Source organism: Zonotrichia leucophrys, chromosome 5, assembly GCF_028769735.1.
Source record: "Zonotrichia leucophrys gambelii isolate GWCS_2022_RI chromosome 5, RI_Zleu_2.0, whole genome shotgun sequence".
Classification (NCBI taxonomy): Eukaryota; Metazoa; Chordata; class Aves; order Passeriformes; family Passerellidae; genus Zonotrichia; species Zonotrichia leucophrys.
The window spans coordinates 2014315-2029627 of NC_088175.1; the positions used below are offsets into that span (position 1 = coordinate 2014315).

The following is a 15313-nucleotide window of genomic DNA, read 5'->3' on the forward strand; positions in this document are numbered from 1 at the left end:
CAGTATTGGGGGATATTACTTAGGGAGAAGACCTGAGCCTGGCCATATCCTTTGTGTGCTGCAATTTGTTTTCAAATGCAGTAGGAATCAAGGAACAATAGTCAGTTTTATACATTCCACATGCTTATGAATTTTAAGATTTTCTGCTTTTAGGCAAATCAGACCTTGTGCTTTTTGCAACAATGCAGCTTTCATCTGACTGCCACTGTCTAAAGTTCTCCACAAATTTTTTCTACAAATCTGATTATTTTATTCACCCATCTCTGGGTTTGCTTTTGTGAACAACATTTGCTCTGCCAGCATCTTCAGACTGAGAACCTGGCCTCTGCTATTTAAATATGCCTGCTCTCTGGTTTGGTTTATCAAATAGAATTGTCTGAGGACTCACTTAAAAGAAACTGAAATAAAGTGGCATAAAACTCATAGATTTAACAGCAGAAAAACCTCCTAAATTACAGACAAATGTGGTTCTGGATATATACCTACATAATATCTGTATTAAGCATGCTCTTTGCTCCTACTTAGAGTTTAAACCATGTATTCTTTCTGGTCATCTTGCACAGGTTGTACAAAAAAGCTCAAGACCATAAAGATTCTGTGAAAGCTGAGATTCAGGAGAGGAACAAGGTCATTGAAGAAATAAGTGCTGTGACAAATGCATTACAGAATGCTGCATCTGTGTTGCTGCAGGATGCTGATGGAAAGGCAGAACAGCTGGAGGTTGGTAACAGCTCTAAACCCAGGAGCCAGCATTGCTGTGGTGGGACCTTGGATTTGTCTTAAAGGACTGGTTTTCTATTTAAAAGTATTTAGAATCAGAATTTAGAGTTGTGTCTGCCTTTTTACTGAGGTAATTGTGTCCAGAAGGAAATTTTCCTACTGTAGGTGCTTTATGCCTGTTCTTCTCCCTCATATCCAAACTTTGCTACTCTGAGCACCTAAAACTCACCCAAAAGTGAGTTAAGACTTTGTTCCTGTTTCTGACAGCAATGGAACAACTAAATGCTAGCAGCAGTCCCATCAAATTATCTCTTTTTAGCAGTGTCAGAGCAGGCCTGTTCCTTTTGAGAAGGCTGAGCTGAAAGGATTGAAGAATTCATTAGTTTTACATAGTCCAGACAGCAGTGAGCCAAAATCTGCAGGGCAATTTCGTCCCTTACTTCCAAAGAAAATCTTGTTCCTATGAAATTTATAGCAATAGTCAGGACTCCACTGCATCTATTGAGTGGAAATATCTGTTTCATTTTGAGATGACAAACCTGATTTAGGTTGGCAAAAGTTTTGAATTCACCCACACAGATGAAAAGGGAGAAGTGTAATTGTCTCTTCCCTTAGGAAAAAATTTGGGACAGTTTTGATAGGTATCTGCTTTCCAGCTAAATAATCTGTGAAATGTGAACGTGCAGTAATACACAGAAACCAGTTTGCAGGGGACATGCTTTGTTTTGGAGACAAGAGTTGTAACTGATTCTTTCCAGTTCAGGTCGGGGAATCTGTGAACTCCCATAAATATTGGCACAATCTTAATTGGGCCATTTGACAACAGCAGCTTTCTCCTTGAGACAATGAGGCACACAGCTGTTTCATGGCTTTGAGGGTTTGGGTTTTTTTAATATCAGACCCAGTTGTTGTGGGATGACAGGAAATTAATCAATCTCAGTGATTTACATATTTCTTCTGTCTGTTGCATTTGTGTGAAGGAAAAGGTTCCCAACTGAAGACTTTGAATTAGTGGATTACTATTAGTCCTGATTGAAAAAGCAAAGGCAGTTAATTTTGGTATCTTTCATTGCCTGGTAGGAGGTTTGGATAATTTTCCCCAATAACTTGAGTTAACATTTGAGTTTCTCAAACAGCTGAGCACGAGGGAAAGGAACCATAAAGCCAGCAAACAGAACATTCCAACTTGAAACTCTAGAAAACCTTCCAAACAAATGAATTTCTTCATTCTTCCTGCAGGAGGACTTAGCTTGGATTTTATTTCTAGGCCACAGGCTGTAGACAGTTGTTCAAGTTTCTTTTATCTCATAAAACCTACATTCTTTGTGCAGAACTGGAAACTACTGTTTTGAGAGGAGCCTGCTGTGCTGCTCTGCGTAATTGCCTGAAAGGAGACACTTCAGCCTGAAACCTGTTGCTTTTTGTGGCCTTTGTGTTGTTTATAATAATGAAGGCACGGATGTTGCCTATTAGACTCTTTCAAAGGGAAAAATGCACTTTTGGAAAAAAGGAGAGCACAAAGGTTAACATTTAATCATAGGAGCTCTTGAGATGGTCCCTCTGCTGTGGCTGTCAATGAACATCAGTGCGTCACTTCCCCAGCATGGAGCAGTATCAGGTTTAATTAATTCTTACAGATTGAAAAGCATCATTTGATTAAATGAGCCACTATTGCGTAGAGTTTATCTGCTTGCAGAGGTAATCAAATCAGGTTTGATATCACAAACCAAATTTTTCCAAACTATAATAATGGTAGGAAATATAAAACACATCACATGTGTGTGTATATATACACATATATATGTACATATACACACATACACTCAGTAAAAACTGGGTAAAACTGCTGAAGTTACTCTTAATTTTGTAGGAGCTTCAGAATGTGATTGGCAGAGAGAGAGAAGCTCTGGAGGATATCATGGAGAAACTTCGGATCAAGTACTCTGAAATGTACACAATAGTCCCTGCAGAGATCGAAACGCAGCTGGAGGACTGCAAGAAAGTATTGCATGACCTAGAAGAGAAGGTAACTGTTGATGTGGTTTTCATATTCATCTATTTGCAATGTATAAATCATTGCTCATGCCTAGGTCTCTTTTAGAGTAATCTTATGGTAAGCAGTGTCAATATAAATTTTTATTTTTTTATTAAAAATGGGTGTGGCAGAATCTTTTGCAATAATTTTTAACATTAAATAGATGCTGTCTTCTTTCCAATCTGACTCTTAAACTGGGAACTAGCAATCAAAGTTGACTGCAAAGTTTGCATAGCTTAAATGAGAAAATATTTTCAGAACTAGGGTAAAAATGGATTTTGAAACAGGATTTTTTAAAATGTAATGGTAGGGTATCATGACATGGTTCTTTTTGCCACCTCTGAGAACATGGTTGCCTTCCTTTAAAATCAGGGAATTTAAATAATTGAATCCCATTGCATCAATTTTTTTGCAATATATTCTATCTACAAGGAATATAAGCAGTTAGCTGAAAGCAAAATTAAGCACAATTGGAGTAATACTCTCAGTTTGGGGTCACATTTTTAGCTTGATACAATTACCATCATTGTTACTTACTCATTTGTGTTATTTTAAAAATGGAAAAAAAAAACCCTTTCAGTTCTCATATGTCAGAAATAATAATGTTCAATCCTAATTTTTAAGGTTAAATCTCAGTTAATTTGATACAATTTGAAAGTTTAATAAAACACTTTTGAAATCCAGTTACTTTTTATTGTCTATCAAATTACTCATTTTATCTTATGTAATATATTAAGCAGCATATTGACTAAAGCTTATGAGTTCTAATTTGGTTAACTTTATGGTTTCTGTTTCAAAATGAGGCTAGTCTTTTCAGAATCAACAACTGGGAGGAGAAAAGGAAAGCAAAACAGTATTTATTCTTTGGGGTTTTTTTGTTGTTTACTGTTTCGTTTACCAAGATACAAAAGGTTATCCCAAAGCACACATTACCTGTTGAAGTGAAAGAACTGGTTCTGGAAGCTAGATAATGTTTTCTTTTCATATTTAGGTATTGGAAAACATTATAAACTACCTTGAAATTTTTCAAAATGCATTTATTAAAAAAAAAAAACCTTGATGGAAGTGGAGGTCAGTTCAGTAACATATTAGGAGACACCAGTGTGTGTTAAATTGAGTTGTCATATTTTAATGTCATTCTGCTTTCTTCTAAATCTGCAAACCAAAAAATGAAAATAAATTATCCATTTGATGCCATAAATAATAAATTTTATCCCAGTAAGAAGTATTGAAATTAAAACCCTGCTTTACTGATAAACAGAGCATTGACAGATGCAGTGTTTTCATCCTGAAGAAAAAGTCAGATCTTGATCTGTTTACTCATTTTCAGCTGTGTCACATCACTCCTACATGATTCTCCCTTGTTTTGGAACCTGGCACTACAATTACTGACAATTTTCCATGTTTGGTATATTCCAGGATAGTGGTGATGGTCAAGTATTCAGTGATTACAGCCTGAATTCCTTTTTCCAAAAAGTCTTAGGCACTAAGTGCAGACTGACTTCACAGGTTTTGTGGTATAAGCAGGAATATTTCAGAGGAGCCCTCTAGTTCTTTCTGTATATATTTATTTTGATTAATTAAATTTTACCAATACAACATGTGGGTACTTTTTAGAGAGGTTGGTTGGAATCTATAAATGATGTTAATAAAATTGAGAAATGAATTGATAACTTATTAACTAAAATGGTCTTAATTCCTCATCCCACAACAAGGATAAAGTATTTCAGTACTAGGAGCTTCAAACTAAAATAACTATTAAATTAAAAATCTTTGGCATCAAGGCAGCATGGAACTGTTCAGTGTGCATTTCCCCATAAATCCTAAGGCTGCAGCACACAGAGATTTTACCACAATTTAATGATTTCCTGGTGCTTGGCTGACCCTGGCAGCTAGCTGGGTTTAGTGAGAAAAGATGTCACTTTTGGGCAAGATGAAGGACTTTTCTCACTCCCTGCACTTCATCTAGTCCCTAGTAACCTGGTAGCTTGTACTGCTCTGTCCTGTGCTCAGGCAATTACTCAACTTCAGCTTTGGGAGTTTTTCTCTTTCCACAGAAAATCAGGCCCTCCAGTGCACCAATTTTTCATTTCTGTGGAGTCCTGCAGAGTGAAATTAAGTTCCTCAGACCTTTCTATTTTGGTGATAAATCTCCGAGTTTATATAGAGAAATTGGCTGTGCATTGGTGCACTTGGATATTGCCTTATTTGTTACATGGAAGTCACAGCTGTCAGCTGAGACATAAAGGTGTCATTCTGGCTTTCTTACAGCACAAATCCAAATGTGACCCTTCCCACCATGCAGCATGAGCAGCCTCTGTCAGAGATGAGAGCAGAGTGAAGCAAAGCACCCAGGGAGCTGCAGTGCCTCAGTGCTTTTTCCTCAGGGGTTCCTTTTCTGAGCCAGGCATTTCTTAATGAGAACAAATTAGTGAACAACGTGTGGATGTTGAACCCGCCCGTGTTAATGCTTCTCCCTGCAAGTGTAGCTCCATTCCAGTGTTTTTACCTGACTTGTCAAGAGAAACAAAAAGAAATGAAACGTTTTTGGTAAGGTGGTGCACAGAAACAAGCAGATCTTTGTAATCTCCCCTGTTGTTTTCTCTTTGCTCTGTCAGGTTAGCTCTGAAATCTTGCAGAACTCTCCTCAGTATGTGCTGAAAAGAAAAGCAGAAACTATTAACAATGGCCTTCAAGCTATTGAAAAGATGCTACAACAGAAGACTGAAAACATTGCAAAAGCCAAAGAAGTTCAGAAGGTAATCTTGCCAAAAAAATAATCTGTGGGTGTTAAAAGATTTTTGATTGTTTTTACAGAGCCTAGTTTAGCATAAAGTGGTCTTCCATTCATTTTATGTCTGTAAAAGGAGAAGTACAAGCAAGCATTTAAGTGGTGAATATTTATCAATTCTTTCTCACAGGAAAATCCATGCTTTTTTCAACTGTGAATCACACCAGTAGATGCAAAGTGTTCACTTTTCATCATGTCAGTTCTGAAACCTTTGCAATTCATGTGCCACATGCAGAACAAATAATGCTGCTGTTATCTTTGAGCCTGACATTCTGTTTAATTTCCCTTCTCTCCACATGCAGCAAATCTGGGATATGCTGGACCTGTGGCATTACAAGCTCAATGAGCTGGATGCAGAAGTGCAGGACATAGTGGAGCAGAATGCCTGCCATGCACAGGAGCTGATGGACATCCTGGTGGCCCCCCTGCAGCAGTACCAGCAGGTGTCCCAGCGTGCTGAGCGCAGAACTGCCATTCTCAACAAGGTACCTGCCGGTGGAACAGCTTTTAAAAATCCAATCCTATCAAAAACAGGCTGAGGGCTTTGCATGGAACATCATCAGAGGCTGCCAAATCAGTGGAGTCACCAGTCTGTTGTGATAAGGCTGATTGTAGCTGGGGTTTCTGGAGTGGCTGCCCCAAAGGAATGGCTCAAGCCATGGTTGAGGGGTTTGTATGGGGAATTCTTGTCCCCCTGGGTGGGTATTGAGGTGGTTTTTTCACTCTGCTAATGGATCTATTAAGGTACCATTGCCATATAAATTGTGACAATGCCCCCATGAAATGTAAGCATGCAATCACCAAAATTACTTTGGTGAGAGCGGATAGCCTGAAATCATGGAACTGTTTCAGAAATTACTTTGGTGAGAGGGGATAGCCTGAAATCATGGAACTGTTTCAGAAAAATGGTTTTTATTTCACCATGCTAATTTAACTGGCCATGATGCAAACGCATCCTATTTTCTTTTAGTCTTGTTTATAGATGCATTTATCTTATACAATGAAGCAATTGACGTGTGACTGGCTGTAACACTCTGTCATTTCCTAGGCCACCAGCAAGATGGAAGAATATGAGGAGCACTTGAAGAATGTGAAAGATTGGATAGAAAGCACCAACAGTTTGCTAAGAGCTGATGCTCAGCACGACTCTGCAAAAAGCTTACATAAGCATACTGATGAGCTCCAGGTAAGAGCTGATGCAGATAAATACTTCTGTTGGCACTTCTTGCTCTGTACAGATGCAGTTTTCAATTCTTAATTGTTACTGACATAAGTAATTTACCATTTTCAGTAAATCCTTTCAGTGAAAAATAATTATAGTTGAAACTCATGAAATACAGGGGTTTTTTTTGTGCTGGACGCACCCATTTTGTGCAAATGCTGAACTGTTGTACAATTTCCAGAAATGTGTGATTGTCTTCTGTAACCCTGCTCAGTGGCTAGGATCAGTTTTTACTGCCTGCATCTATAGGATTCTTTCTATACTGTGTGTGAGCCAAAAAGGCAAAGTGCTGGTTTATTGATATCTGTGTGTTAGATGGAAACTTTGAAGTGAGTTGTGGTTTGGAAGGCTGTGCTCACTGTTTCTTGAAGGTTCTGATTGGTAATTTTAAAAATTAGATGCTTGTAATATTACAGGGAAGATTAGGGCCAGTGCCAAAAAAGAAATTCTTGGAATTTTGTACTAATTTGAGTTTTCTGTGCATGTACTCCTTGGCTTAGACCAAGTGAGAAAGCTGCTGTTCTAAACACAGATTTTTGTAGTAAGACTAGTAAGAATTGTTGACAGGAAGTAGCTGCCCGTTCTGGGCTGATATGGTACAAAAGCTTATAGCCACAATGGGGGAGAATGTGATTTCCAAAAGCCATGAACGTTTTTTATGGCAAAAGCTTATTGTCTCCTGTGCTTGTGAAATGGAATGTTTTGTTTGTCCTGTGTGACCGTGTTCACAGGGGTCTTAGGATGAGGGAAGAGGAGAGGATCTGACTCCACGTTTCAGAAGGCTTGATTTATTATTTTATGATATATATTATATTAAATTATACTAAAAGAATGGAAGAAAAGGTTTCATCTCAGAAGGCCAGCTAAGCTAAGAATGGAAAAGAAAGAATAACAAAGGTTGTCCCTGACTCTCTGTCCAAGCCAGCTGCCGTGATTGGCCACTAATTATAAACATCCAATTTGGGCCAATCAAAAATCCACCTGTTGCATTCCACAGCAGCAGATAACCATTGTTTACATTTTGTCCCTGAGGCCTCTCAGCTTCTCAGGAGGAAAAAAATCCCAAGGAAAGGATTTTCATGAAAAGATGTCTGCGACAGTCCTGGACTGTGAAACCAGTGGGTTTGGAAATGCACCCTGGGCTTGCATTAGAGTGGAAATTGCTTTCAGTCCTTTCCTTCACACACCACCCAGATAAATGGATCATTTCTTGCAGCCCTCACAGCTCTTCATGACAGTGTTCACTGCAGTTCATCCAGTTCATTGCAGGGGAAGAGACTTCACAGCATGCACAACTGGCCTGATACTTTCTACAGCATTTTGTTCCTTCTAATCCTTACCTCTACAACCACTGTTCAGCAGTGATGTATCAAACTTAACTCCTGTTTTGTCTCCAGATGGCTTTGGAAGACTCAGAGCAAAAGCAAAATCTTCTGCATGGTATCTGCATGGAGCTGGAGGAGCTGTCAGCAGTCTTTGAAACTGACAGTGTAATGCAACAGCTGAATGAAATAGATGTTCAAGTAGCAGCTTTACAGCATGAGATTGCAGAGATTCTTCCACAAATCCTGCATGTGGCTGATGTAAGTCTGGGTGACCCATAAATGCCTTTTATCAGAGCTTCATCATATGTTAGGAAATGCAGATTATATCACCTGCAGGGTGTAGTGCTGGTTGTTGTAGGTGTGCCAAGCAAGGAAATTACTTTTTGTAAACAAACCATCAGAGGGCATTTGGTAACTAATTAAGCTGTAAAGTTCAGGATTAGCATGGGAGGTAGGAGGAAAGGCTGGGATGGGAGCCTGGGTTGTTTCAGCCCAGAGAAACTTGGGGGTGAGAGGTTGATATTGCTGCTACATGATGGGAGATGACAGACAGGATTGGGCCAGGCTCTTCTTGGGGTGTTCAGTAACAGATCCCAAGTGTAACAAAGGAAATTTACATCTACATAATAGGAAGAATTTTAATTTTTTTTTTTTTTTGCTGTGAAGTTGGTCAAACACTAGATCAGGGGCTCCAAGCAGGGGTAACATTGCCACCTCAAGAGATACCAAATCTCAACAGTATCAGACCCCAAGTGCCCTGGTTTGATGGGTAGCAGAGACCTTACAAGGTCCCTTCCAGCCTAATCTACTCTGTGACTGTCTCTGTGAGAATTCACAAACTCTGTGAATTCTGTGGGTTCCTTTTCCATCTGACATAAGTCTCTTCCTACTGGAAGCTGCACCAGTGTAATTATAGCTCTTTCCTATTCTGATAACTATCACCACTGGAAAAATGTCTTCTCACTACTGGTAATTCCTAATGTAAATTTTTAAGGATATTTCAGTTCTGTATTCAGGGTTTAAAACAGAACAGATGATCTTGAATCCTCAATTTCTTTAGAAGTTATGACTAAAAGTAATTTATAACAGCTAGCCTTTTGATTGATAGCATCCATTAACAGCCTGCATATGCTGCACTCATTTTTCAGTATTTCTTTTTACATTTAAGTGAAAGAATGCAAGTTGGCTTTGGTGTTTGGACTATCTACAAATATTCTCTTTGTTCCCAAAATCTAGGAACTGGATGCCATTGAATCTCATGTGAAAGTGTTTGAGAAGGATGTTGCAGAAATGAAGACAATCCTGTCATCAGAAGATCTGTTAGAATTTTCTCCTAAAGACCAACTTAAACATGGACAGGTCTGTGAGAACTCCTATCTAGGCTTTTTTTCCTGATCAGTGTAAACCCTGAGGTGACACTGTTGAGAGACCTTTTCAAGAAGCACAGCCATGGTTTGAACACAAAACACTTGAAATTAAAGCACTATTGAGAATATGTGCACAGAGAACTCGAGTTTAACTGAAGCACATGTCAGGCATAGCTGCCACATTTGAGGATCTCCAGTTTTTGGGAAGTTTGTGGCCTGATTTTCAAGAGACACTTCCTGCATACTGCTCCACTTGGCACCAAATAGAAATCTGAAGTTAGAAAATTAGGCTTTGTTTTTCCAAAAATGGAGGCAGAATTTAGCAGATGATTCTTTTTAATTCACACCAGTCCACAGTGTTATCTGCCTAAAATACAAAAAGCATGGGTTCAGTTTCAGGTGAGGAATAAAAATGTCATCATATCTCTCATCATAATTCTCATAGCAAAGCTGTGCAGCTTGGTTACCCAGAGAACAATTTTGTAATAACTACATTACATGAAAAAACTAAAGTAATATTTCTTCTGGAAAATGATGTTCAGCTACTTCCTTAGTGGAAATCAAATCCTGGATAGTACAAAAAATTCCTGATACAGTCTGCTTATGAATGAGAGAATAAGCATCTCTATTTCCACTGGGGCATTTTAAAATAAAATCTACCTGAGAAGGAGTTTAACAAAATTTTTAGTAATTAAAAGGCCTATAGGTGGTTTGTATTTATATTATTTTTTTTTCTGGAGTTCCCTGCTGACTGGTTGGCTGAACAAAAGACAAAAACCAGAATTTGCCTAGAGTGACATCAAAGAATTTGCACCACTTTAACTGTCTTTACTGCCAGTGATTTTCTGCTTTGAAATGAGCTGCTTAGTAAATAGCAGCTGATCTGAATGTGAACATTTTGTCACTGTGCAAACTTTGCATATACAGAAAAAACAGAATTGTAAATATAACTTATATCTTTGTCTTTCTTGAGACAACCTCAGTGTGGATTTTCATTTATTTGTTCCAAGAACAAGAATCACAGAATATTCTGAGTTGTGAGGGACTCACAAGGATCATAGAGTCCAGCTCTTCAATGAATGGCCCATATGGGGATTAAATTTTCTTCCTTCTTAAATGGGAAACTCACTAAAGAGAGTTTTGCTCATAATAAGTGTAGTATAAATTTATGGTGTTGATTTTTCTAACTCAATATCACATCCATCATCTCTGTTCTATCCTGACAGGTTATACTTGAGCATGTTGGCCCCATGCAGAAAACTATTGTTCATATACAGTCCTATGAAGATGCTCTTCAGCTGCCAGGGCTGAAAATGCAACCTTTCTCAGTCTTCCAAAGAGCAAGACAACTCTTGAGAGAACTGAAGAAATTAGAAAAAATTACTAAGGAACAGAATGAGCTACTGGAGGTAATTGATTTATTTTTTTTCTATGGTCACCTGTACCACCTTTTTAAAATAATTTTGATCTTTAAACACTACTGCTTTTGCAGCCATATAGTTACACCTACTGTGTCTTCTGTGTAATGGTTTGGGGATTTTTTTGTTCTTTTTTCTTAATGAATTTGATCCTGCCACAAAGCACACTGAATAGTCTTGACATGCATTTCAGATTTCCAATTCAGTCACAGCTGACAACATACTATAGAAGGAAGGAAGGCTCAGGTGTTGCACTGATTGAGGGAAGTCCAGTGTTAGATGCAGGCACTCACCGACTTCTGAAACTCACCTGGACCATGGAAATTCTGGTTGCCAGCCATTAGACAGCAATTGCTAACATCAGAACATCTACTAATCCAAACCAGTGAGCCAGGAAGTTTGCCATTCCCTACAGCTGTGTTGTGGTAAATTCACTGTTTTGGGGCAGGCCAGCTTGTGTTGGGGTCCTGGAGCTGCTGCTGGCCAGGCCAGGTTTGGACACAGAAGGGAAACAGCAGCAGGAGGAGGCAATGCTGGCAGGTCAGGGAGGGTTAACTCAGGGCCAGGGTGAGTTATGGAACAGCCCCAAACCTGAGGGAGGCTCTGTGCAGCACTTCCCTGAGCAGTGAGGTTGTGCCAGCTCAGGGAAGTTGTAATTCAGGAGCTGGGCACGCTCCAGTGCCCAGGCTGGAGGACGTCTGGGGTTCTGTAGCACAGGTTCCCACGCAGCAAGGAATTAAAGTTCTCGTGTGTCCCACCCATTTCTTGGCAGGATGCTGACAGCACCTAGAGAAATGTTACATTACCTTTGCTGATTTGGTTTTCCTAAGCTATGAGGGTAAAGCAGAATGCTTGAAAACATCTAACTGGGCATTTCAGAGGCCAGGCAGACAAGTGGCAGCTAAAACGGGAATGTTCTTTTTTGATTTTCACTTTGAGAAATGGAGAGCAGAACACAAAGAGAAAAACTCCAACATGCCACATGACTAGTGCATGCTTGGAGTCAGAAAAAAGCAGTGACTGTATTAGATCTGTATATTAGATCTGTATAATCCCTACATTCTCTTTTTTTTTTCAGTCCATACAATTTCTAATGTCCAAAAAATGGATGTGGTAAAATGTACCTTTTCCAGAGTTACCAGATCAAATAATGGAGAATTTTCAAAACACTTTAAAAGCATCAGAAACAGGGTGCTTTCCATTTATCAATTGTTGTAATGACACTTGTAACTGGTTTTTGTGCAATATTAGGTCAAATTTTAGATTTTTCTCCTTTTTGTAAAGCCGTGACCTTTTTTTGCTCAGCATTTGCCTTTATCTTGTAGACACCCAACAATCTGTAGCTGAGTGAAATTTCTTTGTGAGAAAACAGATTGGAAAAATTGCAATTCTTGGCAGCTAGTGTGTCAAACTGTGCAAAAGAGATTTTCCAGTGCAGTTGAATGGGTTGAAAGCAGCAGCACTTCAATACAAATGTAGCGGCAGCTGAGGTGTAACAAAGGATAATGCCGTTAAACCATGGCATTTTGAGTGCTGCATTAAAAAGGTGGTGAGAATCCTGCTAGAGAGGAAAGCAAATGGGAGCCAAGCCTCCTGTACAAATATATGCATTTTTTCCCCCCTGGGGATTAGTCTTTGGATGAGTTTGCCCATATTTTGCTATGGACAAGGCAATGGAATATTGCACCATAAACTTCTGTATAATTAAGTTGCATTGTAACACCTGAAACAGTAAGTCAGAAACAAAGCTTGTCATAGATTCTGAAAATGCTCTGGGACAAGAGTTTAAGTGACTTAGTTCTCTGTTGAATGTTGCCCTCTGTTTTTTTTATTATGGCCTGTTAAGTTCCACACCTAAACAACGTCATCAGGAAGAAGATTTGGATGCCACATCTGCTTCTACTGATTTTTAGTGCAAGAAAGTGGTATTATTTGCATATCTGATGATTTACTGGTGTCATTTTCAGTAAGCTCTTCCAAAACAAATACTCTGTAGGTAGGTGGGCCTTTTCCATGGGTAGGTCTTCTGGAATTAGCATGATATAAAAAGTAAAGAGCAACTGTTAACCAGGAAATAACTCAAAAGAAAGGCAGAACTTGTAGGAAGATATCCAGTCTCACATATATGGCATAATTTGTTATATTGGATAAAGGATAGAATCAGATTTTCTTTTCCCTGAGTAGAAGACAGAAACTAATTAATTATCTTCAGGTAAGTGACTATATTCACATATTGGTCCATGACAGAAGACATTGGAGTCTGTATACAAAACATTCAGACTCTTTAGTTAGTCTAGGAAATTTGAGGTAGGACTCAATTTATTACTAAACAGTCCTATTCATAGCAAATTAAAGCAATGAGTAAGAGAATCTTCCTTTTAGGAGGTCTTTTTTTACTTTCTCATCAAAGCAGAGCAGACCTATTCCTTTTTCTTTTCTCTCTGATTCTCTGCCTGTGGCACTAAGATTATAGGCCACAAATATCTTCCCCTTCAAATTGGTTTTCTTTTTTTTAAGTGAGGAAAGTAGTTTCTTCTCACTTTTAACACCTGTAAAATAATAATGGTTATTTAGAACTTTATTAGCCTGCATTTTCTTGAGAGGGAGTGCTGCTATGAAGAAGTGACTGAAGAAATGGCACTGTTGCTGTTGATAGCAGGAGACTCTTTGCTCTGTGAACACTTTACAGTGAGATCTTTGACCTGTTGGGTCATTCAGCAGCCCAGGAGGATCAAGCCTGTTGACTTCATTGTTTCTTTATTGCCTTTTGCAGGAAGGAACGGCCCTTTGTTGTTATTTGGTTGTCAGCCTCTGGGTCCAGAAACACAGAGCCACCAAGTGCTGGGCATATTCAGTGTTTTCACAAGATATTCTGACTTGTAGATGTGAGAGTTTCCTAATGACCTGAGACATCATGACAGGCTGTGGCTGACAAATATGAGTGTGTGGGGAGATTGCCCATTTCTGCATGGACAGCAGAGCCTGGGGGGCAATGAGATTTTGCTGTCACTGTCAAATGAGTAAAAGTGAATTTGGCTGTTTATTACATGTAATGGGTTTTCCTGTAAGCCATGTAAACAGAAGTGGTTCATATGTTGGGAATGCTTATCATTTTTATTGGAACTATTCAAATAGTCAGGCAGTGTGGTTGGGTTATCCTCTGAGCTGCAGTGTTTGCCTGGTGTACAGCCCAGTTCATTTTGAGCAGTTTCATTTTTGGTTTTGCAGAACTCGCTGGCAGTAAAGACTTGAGCACCAGTAAAAACCAGTCAGGCTTTCTACTTGATATGAAACCCTTCAATTTCTCTCTTTTTTACAACCTTTTATAAGTTGTAATGGATGTGCTGAAATCTGCTCCATTTCCATTCCATAGCCAAATTCATAGTTCTGCTCTGGGGCTCCAAGACAGAATCCTCCACCATACTTCACCTTGTGGGTAGAGCAGCTTGTTTGTCTTTAGCAAGTGAATAATAAACTTAGTGAGGGATGGGGTTGTGCAAAGTTAGCAGAGCAAATACAGATTGTAGTACTCAGAACTGCAGGTACAAAGGAGGCTTCAGTACTCTTCAGTTCAACTGTGCTTCCTTACTGACTTGTTTGTTTATGTACTCCTTATTTCAAAATTATTTATGGAGATTCCTATTTCACAGGAAACTGTAAAGAAAACAGAAGAATGTGAGCAAGAAATTGAAAAGTTGAAACAACTCCTTAAGAACAATTTGGGTGAAATATCACATGAAGATCAACCAGAGGCTCAGAAGACTCCCTGTCCAGAGGTGGGTTTCATTCTTTTCATTCCTTATCCTGCCTGACACTAATCATGATGATGCAGAGCACTGAGAAATAGGGGTGTGCTTCCCTTCACCACCACAGTCTAGCAGGCAATTGAATGCCATAGTGTGACCATGCAATGGATTACGATTAATATTACTTTGCAAGTTGGGTATATCTTTCATAGTATACTCCTTTCTGATTTTGGTGTGTCATTTGTGCCTATAGCAACTTGGAAGAAAAATTGAGTGCTGTTTTGATGAAACAATATGCAGGATTGAGAGCTTACCTGTGCTCAGCATCCTGCTAATTTTCCTGAGGTGGCAGCTTGGGATAATGCCTAAGGAGAGAACCAGGTCCCTTTCTGATATCTGGTCATGCAATGCCACTTTTGGGGATTCTGGTTAGGGTTAGATTCATTACACTCCTTTCTTTGTCCTCACTGCCCCACTGTGTTTTCATCTCTGGTAAACATCTGTTGCTTTTCTCTCTACAGTCAGCTGTTTCTGTAATGGATGAATTGATGTTTTTAATGCAAAAATAAGATGTGTTTTAAGGATAGCACTGCAGAAGTCAGGAAATTACTAATTAAATGTAATAACTATTTATAAAGTGCCTCTGAAATGCTCAGTTTTTTCCAGTCAGTCACAGTAAAGTTAATACA

The 15313-nt window shown here is 38.9% G+C and overlaps 1 protein-coding gene across 1 annotated transcript in view; it reads left to right on the forward strand.

Annotated features, from left to right (window-relative positions):
* Window positions 1-15313, forward strand: part of SYNE2 (spectrin repeat containing nuclear envelope protein 2) — a 175740-nt gene that overhangs the window by 82003 nt on the left and 78424 nt on the right. Inside the window, exons 55-63 of the mRNA XM_064713480.1 lie at window positions 564-720; window positions 2591-2746; window positions 5374-5514; window positions 5849-6031; window positions 6595-6732; window positions 8166-8351; window positions 9330-9452; window positions 10687-10869; window positions 14529-14654. Of these exons, the coding sequence (XP_064569550.1) occupies window positions 564-720; window positions 2591-2746; window positions 5374-5514; window positions 5849-6031; window positions 6595-6732; window positions 8166-8351; window positions 9330-9452; window positions 10687-10869; window positions 14529-14654 (1393 nt within the window). The remainder of the gene's footprint in view (window positions 1-563; window positions 721-2590; window positions 2747-5373; window positions 5515-5848; window positions 6032-6594; window positions 6733-8165; window positions 8352-9329; window positions 9453-10686; window positions 10870-14528; window positions 14655-15313) is intronic.